This window comes from Rousettus aegyptiacus, unplaced genomic scaffold (assembly GCF_014176215.1).
Source record: "Rousettus aegyptiacus isolate mRouAeg1 unplaced genomic scaffold, mRouAeg1.p scaffold_m13_p_5, whole genome shotgun sequence".
NCBI lineage: Eukaryota > Metazoa > Chordata > Mammalia > Chiroptera > Pteropodidae > Rousettus > Rousettus aegyptiacus.
Window position 1 is genome coordinate 41,711,935 of NW_023416308.1, and position 18,470 is coordinate 41,730,404.

General features: G+C 44.4%; 2 protein-coding genes across 2 annotated transcripts; both read left to right on the forward strand.

Moving 5' to 3' along the window:
• The first annotated feature begins 5,435 nt into the window (after positions 1–5,435).
• On the forward strand, positions 5,436–7,915 carry APOA5 (apolipoprotein A5). Its single transcript, XM_016134925.2, is given in 5 exon segments — positions 5,436–6,439; positions 6,861–7,278; positions 7,280–7,517; positions 7,520–7,750; positions 7,753–7,915. Coding segments are annotated over 4 exon segments (993 nt in total). The 5' UTR covers positions 5,436–6,439; positions 6,861–6,894; the 3' UTR covers positions 7,893–7,915.
• Positions 7,916–9,656: 1,741 nt separating this feature from the next.
• ZPR1 (ZPR1 zinc finger) lies at positions 9,657–18,351 on the forward strand. Its single transcript, XM_016134923.2, has 14 exons — positions 9,657–9,863; positions 10,044–10,205; positions 10,625–10,715; positions 11,087–11,157; positions 11,779–11,865; positions 12,011–12,133; positions 12,466–12,513; positions 12,683–12,749; positions 13,143–13,213; positions 13,917–14,006; positions 14,478–14,588; positions 15,237–15,323; positions 17,014–17,079; positions 17,767–18,351. The coding sequence occupies exons 1-14, from the start codon at positions 9,693–9,695 to the stop codon at positions 17,899–17,901; spliced, it is 1,380 nt and encodes a 459-aa protein (XP_015990409.1). The 5' UTR covers positions 9,657–9,692; the 3' UTR covers positions 17,902–18,351.
• Positions 18,352–18,470: the final 119 nt, after the last annotated feature.

The following is an 18,470-nucleotide window of genomic DNA, read 5'->3' on the forward strand; positions in this document are numbered from 1 at the left end:
TGTCCTCATTTTTTAGGATATAAAACTGAAATTATTTAGAGGAAAAGTGCGTGTTATCTGCTACTTCCAAAGGTTAAGCATACATATAAAACATATATATATATAGAGAGAGAGGAAGCAAATATGGCAAAATATTAACAATTACTGAAACCCAGATGGTGAGTACAAGGTGATCATTGTACTATTCTTTCAATATTTTTGTATGTCTGTAAATTTTCATAGTAAATTAGAAGGAAAAAAAGACTCAGATGTGAAACCTTGAGTCCATGGGTCACTTTAGGATGGACCATCTCAACTACAAAGAACCCCTAAAAGTGTTTCTTTAGGTCTACTTTTTTGGGTTGGTCAAATTTCTCAGAGAAAATGTTCCATCCAGTTTCTTTCCTGGAGGATGAAGTCTAACTGGCTAACATTTTAGCCAAGCGAAAGATGGAGGGAGGTGCCTCATAATTTAATTTATAAAGTTTTACTCAAAAAATCCTATTTTTTTGAGTACAAAAACCCTGGCCACCAGCAACAACTTGTTTTCCCCAAGCCAGAGACCCATTTTTTTCCTCTCTCCAGAGAATAAACTTCTAGTTTCCTGCTCCTTTGGGGGATGGACAACAACCCAGCTAGGTGCAGTTGGAGAGGACATCCGCTTCTCAAACAGATGCTCAGTAGACATTTTTATCCTCACCGTCACCCAAATTTCCAGAAGAATCTGTTGCTGCTAATGTCAGAGCTTCTGGGGAGTTCAGCTGTACAAATCGGGAGGGTTATTGGCTTTCTCCATTGCTACTTCAAAATTCATCTTCTCAGGTATGTCCAGTTATTACCATACAGATGCTTTCCAGCTTCCAAAATGTCTTTTGTCTCCTCTTTGTGTATTTATGTGTTTTTTTTTAAAACTGCACTTTAATGCTATTTTATTGGGATTTCAGAAAAGAGCAGAGGCTAATGCATGCAATCAATCCTCCATCCTTTATTAGAAGTCAGTCTGATGTTCTTTATCTTTTTCCCTCATATACTAGTTTGAAAGTTATTCATTCTTTGTATTCTTTTAATGGGTTATCCATAACAATTAGCTTAAAAAGTCTAAAGATAATCAATGTTCTCATTTCTTTCTGAATAATGCAAATTCTGCAGAATGCTTTAACTTTAATCTCTCCTTTCCCATCCTACTTTGGTCTAATATCTTAGTTCCTTATTGTTTATAAAACTTATTACAAAGTGGTCCCTTCATCGATATATACTTATTGAAGCTCTCTACCATGTGATAAGCAATGTTTTAAGCACTGGAAATACAGCAGTGAATAAGACAGACCAAACTACATATAAAAATATTTTACGTTAGGTTGAATTATATGAAATTGCCATTATTTGACCAATTTTTAGTTACAAAAATGAATCTCATGTGGTTTAAATATATGTATATTTAAATATATAGACACATATTTATATAAATACATATAAAATCACTAATGCTTTTTCAACTTACTTAAACACTTACTAATTTTATTGTTTGTTGCTTCATATTTATTTGTATCCCACTCCTCTCTGGGTTCTGTTTCCTGTTCAGAGCCTTAGTAGTTCTTTCAGTGAGTGTTTACGAGTGATACGCCCTCTCAGCCTCTCAGTCCTTCTTTTAAATTAACTTGTTACTGTTGAACATAATTCTTGGTTGGCCATTAATTTATCTTCAGTCTTTTGAAGATATATTGCTGTTAAGTCAGCTGTCGGTTTAATTATTTTCATTTGTAGATAATTAGTCTTTTCTCTTTGGTTGACTTCAAGATACTCTGATGTTCTACAGAGTCACTATGATGGGTCTTGATTTGAATTTGTTTTAATGTAGCCTACTCAAGACTGAGGATACTTCCTGCAATGGAGGATTCAGGTCACATATTTCTTCGATTTGCAGAATTTCCCAGCCACCATCTTTTGAATTTTGCCTCTTTCAAAATCTCCTTTCTTTGCAGAAACTCTAGTAGGCATATATTGGACCTTCCCATTTTATGCTCCATGTCTCTTACCTTCCATTTCATATTTTTCTTATTTTTTATTTCTATAACTCTTTCTGGGTGATTTTCTCAGATTGACCTTCTAGTTTATTAATTCTCCAACTATAGCTTAATGAGTTTTTATTTCAATGACTATATTTTTCACTTCTAGATTTTCTATTTAATTATTTTTTTCTTTTTGACAAGTAATGCAAATAGTTTTTCAAAACAAACAAAATGATTACATAGGTCACTACTTAACTTGCTTGGATATTTTAATGCTGTGTTAAGTATAAATAATTTTTTTTCGAGTATAGGTGAAATGTACATTTGTCTTTTTTAAAAAATGGACTTCCATGAAGGCTTGGTGATAGAAGTATGAACAATGTAGAGTAGATCCATAATAAACAGTTATTACATTCTACCAATGTCGCTGGTGTGTTTTGAGATGGAATCCAGGAACTGCTGCCACACCGAGTAAAGACTGGTGCATCACTGTTTACACCCGAGGTATTGGCAGGTAAGCATGCAGGAGAACAATTTGCAACAAATTTTACTTACTATTTAGAATAAGGAGTCACTAATGTTCCTTTAAAGAATATTCACAAGAGAAGACTGTCTAGGAGGTCTTCTCATTTGGTGCATACTGAGTTTTTATTTGAGATCCATACACTTGTTTAATTCATGTGTTTATAGCAAAACTGCTGCTACCTTTTCATTAGAGTATGGTACCTTTTAATTTTTACAAATACACCTTTTAAAATTCTTTTTACTCTACATCAGATTATATCATCAATTCTTGGATTAAAAAACTTGAATGGGTAACTCTCTTCTCAAAAATGTAGCTGTCTGTGAATACCATGATACCAAGCAATAGAGAAAACGGTGAAGAAAAGGGAAGCACAAGCAAGTACATGGGGAAATAATCTGGTTCAAAGTACTTCATAGGTGTTAGTTAGCCCTTCTTATTGCCGCATCTAGAGGTACAAAATATCAGGTTGTCCCTCTATTTGGTGATGCTAAGTTTGATCACTTGGTTAATATGATCCACCAGATTCCTCCATTGTTTTTACTTTTTAATGGTTTAGTAATTGATAAGTAATCTGTGGGGTAATACTTTGAAGGCATGTACCTGTCCTTTCCCAATATTTTCACCTATTGTTTTTAGCATTCATTGATGATCTTTCCCTGAATCAAATATTACCTTAGGGTTGCAAAATAGTGATTAAAAATTATATCATTCCATTTACATGTATAAGCCTATTTCTTTCTTAAGTATGAGCTTTCAGGGAATTTGTTTTCAAATCCAAAGACTTGAATCAAAAATCTTTAACCTGAATCTAATGATGAGGAAACCGTCAAATTCAGAACATTTTACAAACTTCTCCCTGGACTCTTCAAAGAAGGTCCATTTCAAGGGTTGGGGAGTACTGTTTTAGCTGAAAAGAGGAGACAGAGGTATAACAACCAGATGAAAAATGTTAGATCCCAAATTTAAAAAGAAAATAACAAGAAGAAAACATCTATAAAAGGCATTTTGGGAAAACAGGGGCAATTTGAATATGTAGTACATATTAGATGATATTAAAGAATTATGTTAATTTTCACAGGTGTGATAAATGGTATTGTGTTTATGTAAAAATGTTCTTATTCTTAGGAGGTGTATGTTGAAGTATTTAGGTTGAAATGTCATGCCGTCTGCAATTATTTCAAATGATTCCACACCAAAGTACATAACACATACACATATACCTCCAACCAACTCAAACATTTAAAAAACAAAACCTATAAGATATCAACCAGTAAAGCATGAGTGTCTTGCATCTACCTATTATATTAATCTGGTTTCAGTCAGAAAAACAGAAGCCACTCTATGTATTTCAAGTGTGAAAGTCTTTAATGTAGAAAACTAAAGGTTTATAAAACTGTTGGGAGGACTAGAGGACTGACATCTCAGCTTGCACTTGAAGGCCTGATTTTCCAACGCTTACCTGTAAGTGGCAAGCTCACCTAATTACAATAGTCACATGGCCCCAGCCTAATTGTAAAAAAGACTGTGATTAATATGGAATCAGTCTGTCTCCAGAGCAGAAAAGGGTGAAGGCAGTAGAAGGTACTTGAAGTGATATTGGAGCTGTGCAGCAGATCCTACAATTATCCCCCCCATTTGGGGGGACATTTTCTTCTTCTTCCTGAGTAGCACAGCTCTTTTAAAGCTGGGAATAAAACTATCCCAAATAAAGACTGCATTGTCCAGCATCTTTTCAAACTAAGTGTATCCATGTTGACTATGTTCTGGTCAATGGGAAGTCAGTAAAAGTGATAAGAAAATTTTCTGGGATGTGTCTTCAGAGAGTGAACATACCCTTCTTTTCCTTCTTCCTGCTGGCTTGGAGGTAGACTTGATGGCTGAAGTTGGAACAGCTAAAACTTGAACATGAGTGTCTTATTGAAGCTGACAGTGCAATAAGACAGAAGGAGTCCTGGTTGACTTATGTTTATATGCGTGAGCAAGAGAGAAGGGGGTGGTGGTGGGGGGGGGGAGTTCCATTTTGTTTAAGCTATTTTTTCTTTTTTTCTTTTTTCGGTCACAGCTGAGCCTAATCCTAACTAATATAAACTAAGTCTGAAAAAAAAATGAATATAAGTTCCTCAAGGAATAGGATACTTTAAACAGAGAGAACTGCATGCACAAAGGCTCAGAGTTCTGAAAGAGGTGGTGTGCTCAGGGAATGCCAAGGGTTTGTGTGTCAGGTAGAGACTGGAAGTGAGTGGAGATGAGCTACAGCAGAGGATGGACTGAATAGGCAGGGCTGTGGCAGAAAAAGTGGCCACAGGCCATGGATGTAATCAAGGTGAGAAACAAATGGGGCTGTGATGTGACCTATGGTGGAAATAGGGAGAGGGGATCAATTCAAGATACATTTAAGGACAAAAATCGAGACACATATAAATGTGTGTGTTTAAGTATATGGAGTGGGCACGCCATCAGAGAAAGGACTGGACTTTTTGGCTTTCCCTCTTCTGAGGCCCTCTGTGGGTGGAGCTCAGCCTTTGCCCATGAGAAGACTCCTCCTCTTGCTCCAACTCTTAGGGTCCAGACTTCCTGGTCTATATTCTGCCTCACACCATCTCATCTTCACCCCCTCTGACTTCCAGCTTGTTTCAGGATTATTTCATGAAGGGGAGGTGGGTCTTTAACCCTATAAACACTGGCTCTCCCATGCTACCTGAGTAGCCTGTGGTAGAGCTGTGAAGGGATGATCAGGTTCTGGCTGGCAACTGGACATTGTCCTTGTCTGATTGGGACATGGTGCCTCTGTGCAGCTGAGTAAGAATAGGGCTCTCAGCAAACTAACAGACTTGATTCTGTTGGTGGGCAACCCAGCAGGTCATGGGAAGGCTGAAGGTCATGGGGCTTGGGGGGAACAGGAGGAGAAGTTCAGCCTAACTCCTTGTAAAACTTTCTAGGAAGCCCTTTTCTACCGGGACAGTCCCCTGTTAGGAAGGCACTCATTAACCCTGTGGGTGCCAGGAAAGGGCAGGAGGTGAGCATTGGGAGGCAGCTGAGGTCATCCTTCTTTGAACCTCCACGTGGTATTTACTCAGAGCAATTGTTGCCAGAGGCCCAGGCCTCTGGACTATAAAGTAGAATGTGTGTTCTCTGTGCCCAGAACTGAGCAGGTGAGCAGCTGGGGCAGAGGGATGCGGGTCAGAGCCCTAAAGGAGGGGATTGCAGGGTTCTCAGGAGAGAGCTGGGGTGGGAACTAAGGACATTGTCTTGGAGCACTTTGGCAGAATTACTTCTTCCCCCTTGGGGAACCTCAGTTTTCTCAGCCATGAAATGGGAGGCAGACACGGCCTAGGGAGCATTCTCTTGGACCTGGGGAGAGTGATAATGGGGGAACCTTTACAAAGCAGTTTGAGCTCCACACTCTATATTATGTAATTGAGGTGAAAAAGGAGGCCCCTGCCCTCCCAGGAAGACATTCTTTTCCTCCCAGCCACACTCACCTAGGTCAGTCCTCTTGAGCTTCTACAGCTCTGTGCTCCCTGCAACTCAGGGAAGGGTTCACAGATTTGAGGCAGGTTGTCCCTGGAGCAGGGCCCCCTGGGGCAAATCCCTTGGGAAATGTCCCTTCCTTTGTTTTTTCACCTTACCCAGGCCTCCACTTGCCTTCCTTCTCAGAGTAGGTAATGGCAAGCATGGCTGCAGTTCTGACCTGGGCGCTGGTTCTCCTCTCAGATGGGTCTTCAATTTGGAAGTGAGGGTGCAGGCTGGATTGTGAGACCCGTCCACCCTGGAGGAGGAACTCAGCCCCTGATCATCCATCCCTCTCCACAGCATTTTCAGCCTCCTAGGCACAGAAATGCTTCTGGGACGACCTCAGACAGAGCAGTGGGGACAAACTCAGGGTAGAGCAGACCCAGCAGCAGAAGTTGGCATGGGAGTCCGTGTGAGTGGCCAGGGTAAAGGGTGCGGGGGAAGGGAGGAGACAGCCCGGCAGTGGGATGATGCACTGCCTCTGATTCCTCTGTCCCTCTCACTGGGACAGAGGGACAGAACAATGCTAGTTCTGTCCTTGGTTCTGGTCTTCCTGGACTGTTCCGCGCCTTCTACCGGCAGCACCCCACCTCCCCTCTCCCCGCCCCCACCCCGCCCCGGCCTCGCCATAGCTGTCTTCCCCTTACCCATTGAGGAGTAAGACCTGAGATGACCGACCCCACCTCGGCTTCCAGAATGAAAGGATTGTGTGAGAGTCCAGGTGCATCTGCGCTTCCGTGGGCAGTGTCGATCTGGATTTGCATATGCTATGTGTTTGTACTTCCCATATGAGGAAGTGCGGTTGGCCTGAGCTACATCCTTGGTTTCCCCAGAGGATCAGTGAGCGATGTCTCCAGGTCACAGCAGATGATGGGCGCTAGCATTCTGACGAACTGGAGATCTCTTCACCTGCCCAGGAGCCCGAAAGACAGCTGTGAACAAGACTTCAAAAATATGGGCAGGTTCCCGGAAAAGCTGGGCTCTCTGAGTGAGCAGGGAAGAGAGCCTCCCAGACTCCTACAAGACCAGGTGGGCATGCGGCAGCAGCTGCAAGAAGAGCGGGAGGAGGTGAGGGCGCACCTGGAGCCCTACAGGGTGGACATGTACGAGCGGGTGGGTTGGAACTTGGAGGGGCTGCGGCGGCAGCTGAAGCCCTACACCACGGACCTGATGGAGCAGGTGGCCCTGCGCGTACAGAAGCTGCAGGAGCAGTTGCGCTTAGTTGGAGAGGACACCAAGACCCAGGTGCTGGGGGGGCCTGGACGAGGTGCGGGGCTTTTTGCAGCAACTTCAGAAATGCGTAGCGCGCCACACCAGCCGTATGAAGGCGTTGTTCCACCCTTACGTAAAGCACCTGATGCTCGGCATCCAGCACCACATACAGGAGCTGCACCGCAGCGTGGTGCCGCACGCTGCAGCCACCCTCGTGCGCCTCAGTTGCTCAGTGCAAGTGCTCTCACGCAAGCTCACACTCAAGGCCAAGGCCCTGCATGCATCCCGCAGAACCTAGACCAGCTGCGGGAAGAGCTCAGCGCTTTTGCCCGCGCTGGCACAGACGGCACGGAGGAAAGGGCCGACCCGGACCCCCAAGTGCTCTCCTAGAAGGTGCACCAGCGACTCCAGGCTTTCCGCCACGACACCTTCCTGCAGATTGCATCTTTCACCCGCACCATTGACAAGGAGACCGAGAAGGTCCAGTTGCAGTTGGCACCGCCCCCTCCAGGCGCAGCGCCTTTGCCCCAGAGTTCCTCCAAGCGGAGAGCAGTGAGGTCTGGAGCAAACTGCAGGCCCGTCTTGATGACCTACGGGAAGACATAAACTACAACCTTCATGACCATGGCCTTGGCCATCTGGGGGAGCCCTGAGGGTCTATATGCCCAGGCCCACTTCCCAGTGATTTGTCTGAGGAGGCCAGGACCTGATCCCCTAACATGGCTCAGTCCTTGACAATGGCCTATTGGGCAGGGGGTGGAGGTTCCTGCACAGGATAGCTGAGGCCACCGAAGGGGCTGTTGTCCACTGCATATCCAGCCTCCTGCGATTCCCCAATCCAGATTCATTACACTTACCAGGCTTTGCAAACCCCGCTTCTCGTGCTCATTTGGGAATCCCCATGGGTTGCTCCATTTCAGGATGATGGGAGTGGGAAGGGAGAGAGGCACTCCACGAGTGCAAGCCTGTGCCTCTTCATGCCAGGGCCTGACTCTGATCACTTTTGGCCCTCTGATGGCTACTGCTATAGCAGGTCCGCAGAGAGGAGGTCTTTTTCTCCCCAGGGATTCCATGACAGCTTCTGTTGGGGAAAGAGAAAGGAGAAAGGAGGAAAATATGAGGAGAGCATGTGATGGTGTGTGTGTGTGTGTGTCCCTGCTGGCTCTGATGCTGGTGGGTACCTATGGTGGGAGTTGTGATGGGAGAGAGCAGAACTCATATTCCCTTACATAGCTCTACATTTAAACAGCTGACCAAACTCTCCAAACTGTGGGACTTCTTAAACCCTCTGGGGAACATACTGTATGCCTTTCCATCTCTGGTCCCTCCCTCCTGACTCCAAGGCTGAAGTTTAGACTTGTGACTCAAATTAATAGATGCTTACAATGGAAGCATATTTTTCTGGTGTGACGGTCATTTGAACCATGTCTGAAAGCAGTGCCTCACCACTATCCCGAAAACAAATCCATCAGCCACTTCAATCCCTCACTGTTCTTTCTCATTGATCCCCTCCCAGTCCAGGTCTGTCAAAGGGGCCTGGTGCTGGCAGTGCTCTGCTTTAGATGAGAGAGCTGTCTGTCAAGCCTGGGAGTGGGCCTGGGTTAGAGACCTTTATCTGCACCTGCATTGTTCACCTGCCTGCTCATCATGGAACAGTAGGCATGAAGTTCAGGCTCCTGAGATGGCCTCTTCCCTTTGTTCCTGCTGTTCCAGAGTTTGAATGTTCTTTTTTTGTGACACTGACCCTCTTCTTGGGACCCCCAAACTCTTAAACACCCATTCCCCACATACAGATTCACTTGGGGGCAATGAAGCTACTCTTAGATCCCCTGGGAAACTGAAATTGGGAGTGAGTAAAGTGAGTGTAAGGGGAAAAGGTAAACACACCCTGCACAGAACCATGAGAATGTCCTGTCCTGCACCCTTTCCTCTCAGCTCAGCTAGCCCTACACAGGGTTCTCAGCACCCCACTCCCTGATAGATAACACAGACCAGGCTTGTCCCTCAGCATCACTGAGGAGTGCGCCCTCACCTGGGCTTCCTTCAATGCACGGTTAGACCAGATGCTGCTTCGGCTCTAGTCCTTCAGTCTCTCAATCACTCGGGTGCCTTGCTGTCAAGGCTCTTGTACTCAGACTTAGAACCAATAGTTAGAACCCTGTGCGATGGTGCTATTGTAAAGGAGCAAAGCAATGCCCTGGGTCTGGGAGGACGACTGGGGTAAGTGACGCCTGAAATGAGGTGGAGGCAAAGCCTCAATCTGGCTGGCTATGGAAGCCTAGGGCGTATAATCCTAGCAACAGGTAAATCCTTCACCGTTAGAGACCCAAAGTCTGCGGCCTCTTTAAGGAAGGGCAGTGAGGCAGCTACCGGAAGTGAGGTGCCAGAGGAAGAGGTGGTGCCACGAGAGTAGTGGAAGCCGGAAGTTGCGGCCTAAACTGCGCGTGGCTGAGATGTCGGCCAGTGGGGCTGTGGAGCCCGGGCCCTCGGGGGTTGCTGCTGCCCCCTCGTCTGCCTCGGCCCGGGCTCCCGCCCCGGGACGCTTGTTCCGGCCTATCAGCGCCGAGGACGAGGAGCAGCAGCCCACCGAGATCGAGTCGCTGTGCATGAATTGTTATCGCAACGTGAGGCGGGGGTGCGGCCGCGGGGTAGCGGGAGAGTTGGGCTGAGGCGGTGAGGGGCGGGGGTCAGCGCCAGTCTAGGTGGGCCCGTTGGGGACCCGGAGGCGAGGCACGCCTAGAGGTCATTAGACGGGGAGTTGGGGTTTCGTTGGTTCTTTATTTGGTTCTTTTCTTTTTCTTTAGGGTGTGACGCGCCTCCTGCTCACCAAGATACCATTTTTCAGAGAAATAATCGTGAGCTCTTTTTCCTGCGAGCACTGTGGCTGGAACAACACGGAGATCCAGTCGGCAGGCAGGATCCAGGACCAAGGAGTGCGGTACTCCTTGAACGTCAGGGCCCCGGAGGTGAGAGGAGCCCAGAGCAGGTACCCTGGTGTCCTAGAGAAAGCTTGAGGATTGGAGCCAGAGCTCTGTTCCAGGCGGTGGGACCTTGAATAGATCTCCTTAAGTGTCCAAGTCTCAGTTTTTGTCTTAATAAAATGATGTTGGCGCTGTTGTCTGCTCAGGTGAGATAAGACTTGTTAAAGTGCTTTGTAAATTTTGCCACGGTATCAAATGAGCAAGTAGGTGTTATGAAGAGAACTCTCACCATTTAGGCAGCCAGGCTCACACCACATGTATTCTGCAGTATTCCCTTTCCCTAAAGTGGAGAGAGGAAGAAATAGCTGTGCTAGCGTCTGATGGAAGGAGAGGGACAGGCTTGTATTTCCTGAGGAGAAGCTGTACTGCTGATTTCTCTGGCCTGAGTTTTTCTTTCTGCGTAGGACATGAACAGAGAAGTAGTGAAGACTGACTCTGCTACCACAAGGATCCCAGAGCTGGATTTTGAAATTCCTGCCTTCAGCCAGAAGGGAGGTAAGTTTAAGATCATGGTGTATGGGTTTTTCATGCCCAGCTGGAATCTTACTTTCTTGCAAGATCCCTGGTGCCATGTCTACTGGCTGCGTATGGGTTCGGCCATGTAATCATTATGATCTACTTTGGTTTAATATTAGCAGAAAGCCTAAGAAAAACAGCTTGAGATAGTAGACAGTGATAGTAAGACTGTGGTATGTTTATTACAGAGTTTTAGCAACACTGTTATTAGAACTGAATGGAACCTTGTTCCCAGCCATCTCAGTTTACAGATGAAATCAAGGCCCAGAGAGTCAAGTGAATTGCCCAGGGTTATACAGGCACTTGATAACAGAGCCAAGACTCACCTGTCTTTTGTTCTTATTCACCAGCTCTGACCACTGTTGAAGGATTGATCAGCCGAGCTATTTCTGGCCTGGAACAGGATCAGCCCACACGAAGGGTGAGCTGGGATTTTCTGATTGCAGCAGCTCAAGGAATAATTATTTACATGTGTCTGAATAGAATATTCAGCTTTCCAAGTAGCTGAACTGTCTCTGACTGAATGTTGGAGAACTTTTTGGTGAAGCACATGGTGATGCTATAGCTCCAGGAAGTTGCACATGTGTGACTACTGTCCTTTCCACTTCCCTTCCCCCAGCCTCTATTCAGGCCTCATCTCAGACAAGAGAATGTTACCTCTGAAGAGCCTTTTATAATCCTTTTAGGTTTGCGCTTTTAGAGTGTTCCATTTTCCTTACATTTATTATGACAAATAACATAATTGCATATTTAGTTATTTGTCTTCCTAACTGGCTAGAGAGCCTCATGAGAGGACTCTTTGATTTATTTAACATGGCAAGAGTGCCAGAGCTGAATGAATGAGAGAAAATGAGGCCCACCTGGCAGCACCCTAAATTTCATACTATTTGCTACATCTTATTGTGAGCGAAGTCAGACTTTTCAGTTCCCACTCATCCTAGGACTAGTAGTGACTTCCTGATGGAGGTGACGTGGGCATGACAAGGAATGGGGCATAAGATCTGTCAGCAGGGCTAATTCTTTCACTCCTTATTCATGTTAGGTAAATGAAGAAGCTATAGCGGAAAGGATTGATGAGTTTATTGTCAAACTGAGAGAGCTAAAGCACGTGGCCTCTCCTTTCACTCTGGTGAGTATTGAGGGAATCTAGGTGTCCTAAATTTAAGGGAGAGATCATTAAGACTGCCTGGGATTTTTCTACTGTAGTGTCTGGTCTGATGGTAGGTGGAGGATCGTACATGATTTCTTGTAATCACTCTGCACCCTTCTGTTAGATTATTGATGACCCCTCGGGGAACAGCTTTGTGGAAAACCCACATGCTCCCCAGAAGGATGATGCCTTGGTGATCACACACTATAACCGGACTCCACAACAGGAAGAGATGTTGGGGCTCCAGGTAAGTGAACTGAAGAAGCCAGAAGAATGCTTGGAGTTAGTGAAAACTTATTTTGCTGCTGTTGCCATGTGTACCCTGTCTTAGAATACTTGTGCTTCTTATCTAGGTCATGTCAAGGACTTAGGATAAACTTTACAATAAAGCTTGGCAGTGGCTGTGATTTTAAATTCTGTTTTTCTTTTGATTGGGGCTTTGCTTTCTAGCTTCTTGTTAAACTCATGAGGTGGCAGATGACAGACGCAAGCCAGAGCATTTTCTCTTGCTCTAGGGCAGGGTGTTGGGGAGGCTGAGGTATATGTGCCAACATATGATTTGCATCTCTGCTGCTTTAGGCAGAAGCACCAGAAAAGAAGCCAGAAGAGGAAGATCTCAGAAATGAAGTGAGTCACATTGGCTTCTTTGGAGGAAGGAGCAGAGTTGTGGGCTGAGACTGATGCTGTTCAGTGGCTGTCTTCCTCTCCACCACCAACATATCACCTCAATGTCTTTAGCCTGACAGGGCTCATCTGCCTGGGAGAGCTCACCCTACATCCCCATGTTGTGTTGCAGGTGCTACAATTCAACACAAACTGCCCGGAATGCAATGCTCCGGCTCAGACCAACATGAAACTAGTTCGTATCTTTTGTCAGGCAGTTGGGTTGTTCCTCATCTGACTCAGGCATGAAGATTATATTCAAGCTGAGGAATACTCCCTTCATGGAAAGCACATATTTTATTCCAAGTGATAAGGAAGATGTTGCCATTGATAAGACTATGCACCTTGGCTTTTGGGTTCAGAGAATTAGGCCATGGTCTCTAGGCTCCTGTGTGTGGCCTGAGCCATGTCTGCTAACATTTGTGAACAGGGATCACTATGGGTTGTGACATTGCCCTCTTCCGGAGGACTAAATTGGGCTGCTTGTTGTGGTCTGTTTGCTGCAGTCCTGTGTGTTTTGGGTTTGGATTCGTTCTTCCCCAGAGGGTGATCTTGCTATCCTGGAAGCAGATTTCCTTAACTCCATCTTACAGAAATTCCCCACTTTAAGGAGGTTATCATCATGGCTACCAGTTGCGAGAACTGCGGCCATCGGACCAATGAGGTGAGTGGGCTCTATTTGGGAAGAAGACTAGCTTGAGGGTAACCTCTGTTTAATATTCATCCTTCCTAAATCTGCTTTGGGATTAGGGGGTGGGGGTTGGGTCTTAGGCTTAATATAGGGTGAGGAGCCCTTTCAGGAACTGGGAACTAGGGAAGAAAAATTAGAAGAAAATGTCTTGTTTAAGAGATTTTGAAGCTCGATTATACGGAATGGGGAGACCCACTTTTTGACCCACACCTCTGAGGGGTGGGAGTACATGAAGGCAGATTTTGACTTGATAATAAAAATTTTCTAGATCTATCTGAAAATAGAATGTGCTGTCTTGGAGGGTTGTAAATTCCCTTTCTTTGAATGTATTTTTCAAGCATAAGCTGTTTATTTTCTTAAACCAGAATATTATAAAGGGGATCCACATGTTGGATGCAGTTGAAAGTCCCTTTCAATCCCAATAGTTATTTTTTTAAAGGTAAATTCAGAGTTTCGTGGTAACTTGCAGTGAGTTTTGGCAGGCTGCTGGTACTGAGCACTCTATTCCTGGCCAGGTCTTGGTATACTTGGTTTGGGTGATTGCTGTTACTATTATTGGTTTAGAAAGCTCTGTAGCTGTTAATGGACCTGATTGGATATCCAGGCCTACCCTCTGAAGTCTCACAGGCACCAAGTGAGTCTTCTCTGCTGTTCCTGACTACTGTCATCTGTGCAGGTGAAGTCTGGAGGAGCAGTAGAGCCCTTGGGCACCAGGATCAGCCTGCACATCACAGATCCCTCAGATATGACCAGAGATTTGCTCAAGGTAACAACCTGCTTGGGAAAGTGACTGTCCTTACATGGCTTGTCTCTATCTAGGAAAAATTGTCTTTTTAAATTATATTCTGGGACTATGTGGTAGGTACTTCCTTACTTCCATGGGTTTGATGATTCCTGAGCAAAGTTAATCCTTGGTAGGACATGCAGATTCAGAAGGCAACCCGTAAGCTCTTTCTGATACTGGGCAGTTATTTGCCTGCAGTGTCTGAAAGTACTCTTGTCTCTTGTCCCTGATGACGATACCTGACAGCTTAGAGCCGTGACTCAGTGTCCCTTTATTAGTTCAGTTCCATTCCTATGGTTCACATGGATAGGAGTGAGACTAGCTTTAACTGGAGAGTCAGAAAACCGGGATAGCTGACTTTGTCCCCAGACTTTCATTGATGATATTAATTTGGCAAAAGAACTCTGTTTAGCTTTCCCTAGTGACCCCTGATTTAAATCTCTCATCTCACAGTCTGAGACGTGTAGTGTGGAGATCCCAGAATTGGAATTTGAACTGGGAATGGCTGTCCTTGGGGGCAAATTCACCACACTGGAGGGGATGCTGAAAGACATCCGGGAACTGGTGAGTCACTCGTGTATAGTGCATGGCTGCTTCAGTGCAGCTGTGGGGGAAAAGGCTGGAAACATCGATGTTGTAGTTTTTGGAGCTGATAACTAGGGGTTTCTTCGCCTTAAAGCTGATTTAAGAGACTTAAATATTATTTTGGATTGTGATGATAAACTTATGGGAAGTTCTGAATGGAAATTCCCAGGCCTTAACTCTCAGACAATGTGGATAGATTGTGTGGCTTTCATGTTCACTGTAAAATGAGGGATGAGAATCCTTTTAGTACTTAACTCCCCAACATAGACATATGTGTGTTGGCTTAGCCCTTATATTTAGCCTCCTGATGAATCTTTTCACTTAATCGATTCTCAGTTGTCAGGCGTCTTTTTTTTGTAAATTATACTTTGTATTTCTTCTTAAAATTACGACTAGAGATCATGTTGTAAGAACACTTTTTTTATAGTTTGTTTCACATTACTTGTTGTCTTGGCAGATCAGTCCATATGCTGTTAGGAGTAGCTGCGTAGGTTAGAAAAGTGGTATGGGATAAATGGAGACCAAGCTTCCATTACTGGACGCCCCCTTCTGCCCCCACTAGGTTTATGGTCAGACCTATCAAACACAGAGCCAGTATTCTAGTAGTTTGGATGACATTTATTGCAGGTGACCAAGAATCCTTTTACACTGGGTGACAGTTCCAATCCTGGCCAGACGGAGAAACTACGGGAATTTAGCCATAAGTTGGACCAGGTGAGAGGGCTCTGGCTGGTCAGTACCTGTGTGGTCCTGGGGCTCCAGTGAACAAGAGGGTACCTACCATTTCTTACTATCTTTTAAACATTTAAACATGTTGGACATTCTCCTGGTTTTTGATATCCCATATTATCTTTCTCGGCTTTCTCCCTTTGTTGGAGCCTCTTTTTCAGTAACTTCCTGAGAAAGCGCATGGGACCTTACATGTCTGAAAATGTCTTTATTCTGCCTTCACACTAGATTATTGGCTGGGAGTAGAATTCTGGGATGGAAATATTTTTCATCTGAATTCCAAAGACATTGCACTGATGTCCTCCACGTTTCAGTTTGGCTATTGAGAAGTCTTAAGGCATTTTGATTCCTAGTTTTTGTACGTGACCTATTCTTAACATACTTTTTTGTCCCCTGTGATGTGAAATTTCAGGATGTGCTTCAGTGTGGGTCAGTTTTCAACTACCCAACCACTTGGTGGGTCCTTCGAATCAGGAAACTCATGTGGCTCAGTTCAAGATGATTTTTAAAATTATTCTTTTGAGAATTGCTTCCTCTCTGTTTTCTTTCTGAAACTCCTGTGTTTTAGAATATTAGACTGACACTCTGGTCTTCTGTAATTTACTTGTTCTTTGTCCAGTTTTCAGTTTCTTTGTGTTTGCTCTACTTTAGATTACCTCAGCTTTATTTTCCAACCCTTCAGTTGAGCTTTTTATTTCCACTAGCATGTTTTCATTTTCCAAGAGTTTTAGTCTTTGAATACTCCCCCTCTGCCTTAAAAAAAAAAAGCATCCTGTTGTTTTAAGGAAATAGCATTTTTTCTTCAGAATTTTAATGTTGTTTTTTTTTTTTTGACACTCCATTTTCATTGCATTGTTTTTATTTCCTCTTTTTTTTTTCTTCTATGTCTTTCAGCATTAGGGGTTTTGCTCAGATGTCTGGTAATCATTGATTTTCTGTTTAAAAGTGGAGGGCTAAAAAACCTGAGTGAGGGGGGTGAGTCTTGTTAATATTGGGCTTATTGTGGGGGGATTTAGCTTAGTCATTTTGTTAAGGTAGCCCCAGTGCCAGAGTCTTTTTTTTTTTTTTTCCAGTGTGAATAAGTCTTTATTTTCCGAGGGAAAAGGGGAAGGAAAAGGGTCAGCATATCTGTGTTACAAAATGATAGCAAATGGAAGTATCTGGCACAGCAAAATCAACCATCAAACAGTCCCTAGTGATGGGGGTCACCAAAGCCCAAGGGGACTCAGTCTTCTCAATGACAGTCTTTAGGTCTTTTGTCTTGCGCCAGTCAGCTTCCCATCAGTGGGTGTCCGTTTCCTGACCTGAGCATGAAGGCTTGGCTGGCAGTGTTCTGAGAGCTGAGTGTGGGAAGAGGGCTGGAGTATGTCTGTTTGTTTCCAACAAGGGTGCTTCTTTTATTCTGTTTTCTTGATTCTTTTCCCTGTACTCTCAACTGGGTAAGTGGCCCTCAGTCCATAATGTGTTGTGGTAACTTCTCCACATGTGTTTGGAGTGGGAGATAAGATTGGGGATGTCAAATTGCTTCTTGAATAGATTTCAGACAGTTCTTATTTTAGGTCCTCTCTACTCCACTTTTAAAGGTACCTTATTTCACTAGTTTGTGAAACTTTGGGCATATTGTGATGTAAATGTCTTGTCTATGTAAAATTTACATATATCCTCTCTTCTTTAGATCCTGGAGGGTAAGATGAAGGCCCACTTTATTATGAATGATCCAGCAGGAAACAGCTACTTGCAGGTATAGTAGACCTTCCCTGATATTTCATGGAGATATATTTTCTGACCTTCCTTGAATATCATTTCTCCAGAAACTGAGAGACATGGTTCTAAATGAACTGCTCTTTATCAGGGAATTTCTTAGCTGAAGTGGGAACAAAAGGGAAAACTGTGTGTCAAGAGGGAAAAAAGGGAACAAACATCTAAGCTGCTTCTTCTTGTATTTTAGTTCTTGTACCCAGTTCTAAGTCCAGCAATAGAGTTTTCATTCTTCACATCTGATTGTGGAGTGAGGAGAAATGGTGCCTTGTCCAGAGGCCCAGTTAGGGAAACTAGGAGGGTTTAATCTGATTTAGGGAGATATTCTGGTGATTGACAGTAACATTAGCACTTACTGAGTAGTTATTATGGGTCAGGCAAAACTTTTTAAGGTTTCTCCGCGATTAAGGATGTTGCTATACGCTTCATAAGAAGGTGCAGATAGAAAGTATTCTAGGCAAGCTGTTCCCCTAATTCTGCCTGGGGCTGGTTGATCCCACTCCTGGCCCACATGGGCTCTATTGCTTTCCACTAGTTGAGCTGAATCCTGGGGAATTGGCAGTGCTTAGAGAATAAAGAACTCATTGAGTTCTTGGGAAAGTTGAGCTACCTGAGGGAAGAAGGATAGCAGGATGGCACAGGTACTGATTATCTGTCCTTGGCCTTGCAGAATGTGTATGCACCTGAAGATGATCCTGAGATGAAGGTGGAACATTATAAGCGCACATTTGACCAAGATGAGGAGCTAGGGCTCAATGACATGAGGACAGAAGGTTATGTAACAGGCCTGGCCCCACAGCGGTAGCAGTGGGCAGAGCACTGCTCAGACTGAAGAGGTTATTTATAACTACTGGAAAAGACTGGGAGTGTCCTCCCCACCAGGCCTTGCTTATGTGAGGAGGGCACCTGGTCTGAGTCAGATCTAGGCACACTTTCTAAACAGTTTGTGATGCAAGTACAAGCCTGTTGGGTTATTTGACCTTATTTAGGTTTTGAATCGGCTTGTGAAAAGACCAGAAACGAACCATGGGGAATGTTATCACTTTTTTTCCAACAATTCCTTACCCTCCGTCCACGCGGTGCTCTCCTCTAAGGTGGGAACTCTGAAGTTGAAGAAGGTTGCAGACAGCTACAGCTGTAGTTTGAGGTGTTGGTTTGGGGTGTATAAAACACTTTCACCAAGAAAGAAGTCTTCTGATAGGAGAGAGTCCAGCATAAGCGAAGACGTTCTCATTAAAATGATGGCTTTCAAATAGCACTGGCTTCTGAATTCACTTTCCTTGTTCAGTATGCTGGTAAAATTTCAGTCTCCTGAAGAAAGTTTTCTCCAGTGTGGCCACTGTAATTTGGAGTTTGGAGCTGGTATTTCATTCA

Excerpts from the sequence above, each read along its gene's own strand:
- ZPR1 (XM_016134923.2), top strand. The coding sequence starts at position 9,693 with ATGTCGGCCAGTGGGGCTGTGGAGCCCGGGCCCTCGGGGGTTGCTGCT. Across the intron at positions 11,866-12,010 it reads TGGCCTCTCCTTTCACTCTG|ATTATTGATGACCCCTCGGG; the intron begins GTGAGTATTGAG and ends CCCTTCTGTTAG. Across the intron at positions 17,080-17,766 it reads CAGGAAACAGCTACTTGCAG|AATGTGTATGCACCTGAAGA; the intron begins GTATAGTAGACC and ends TTGGCCTTGCAG.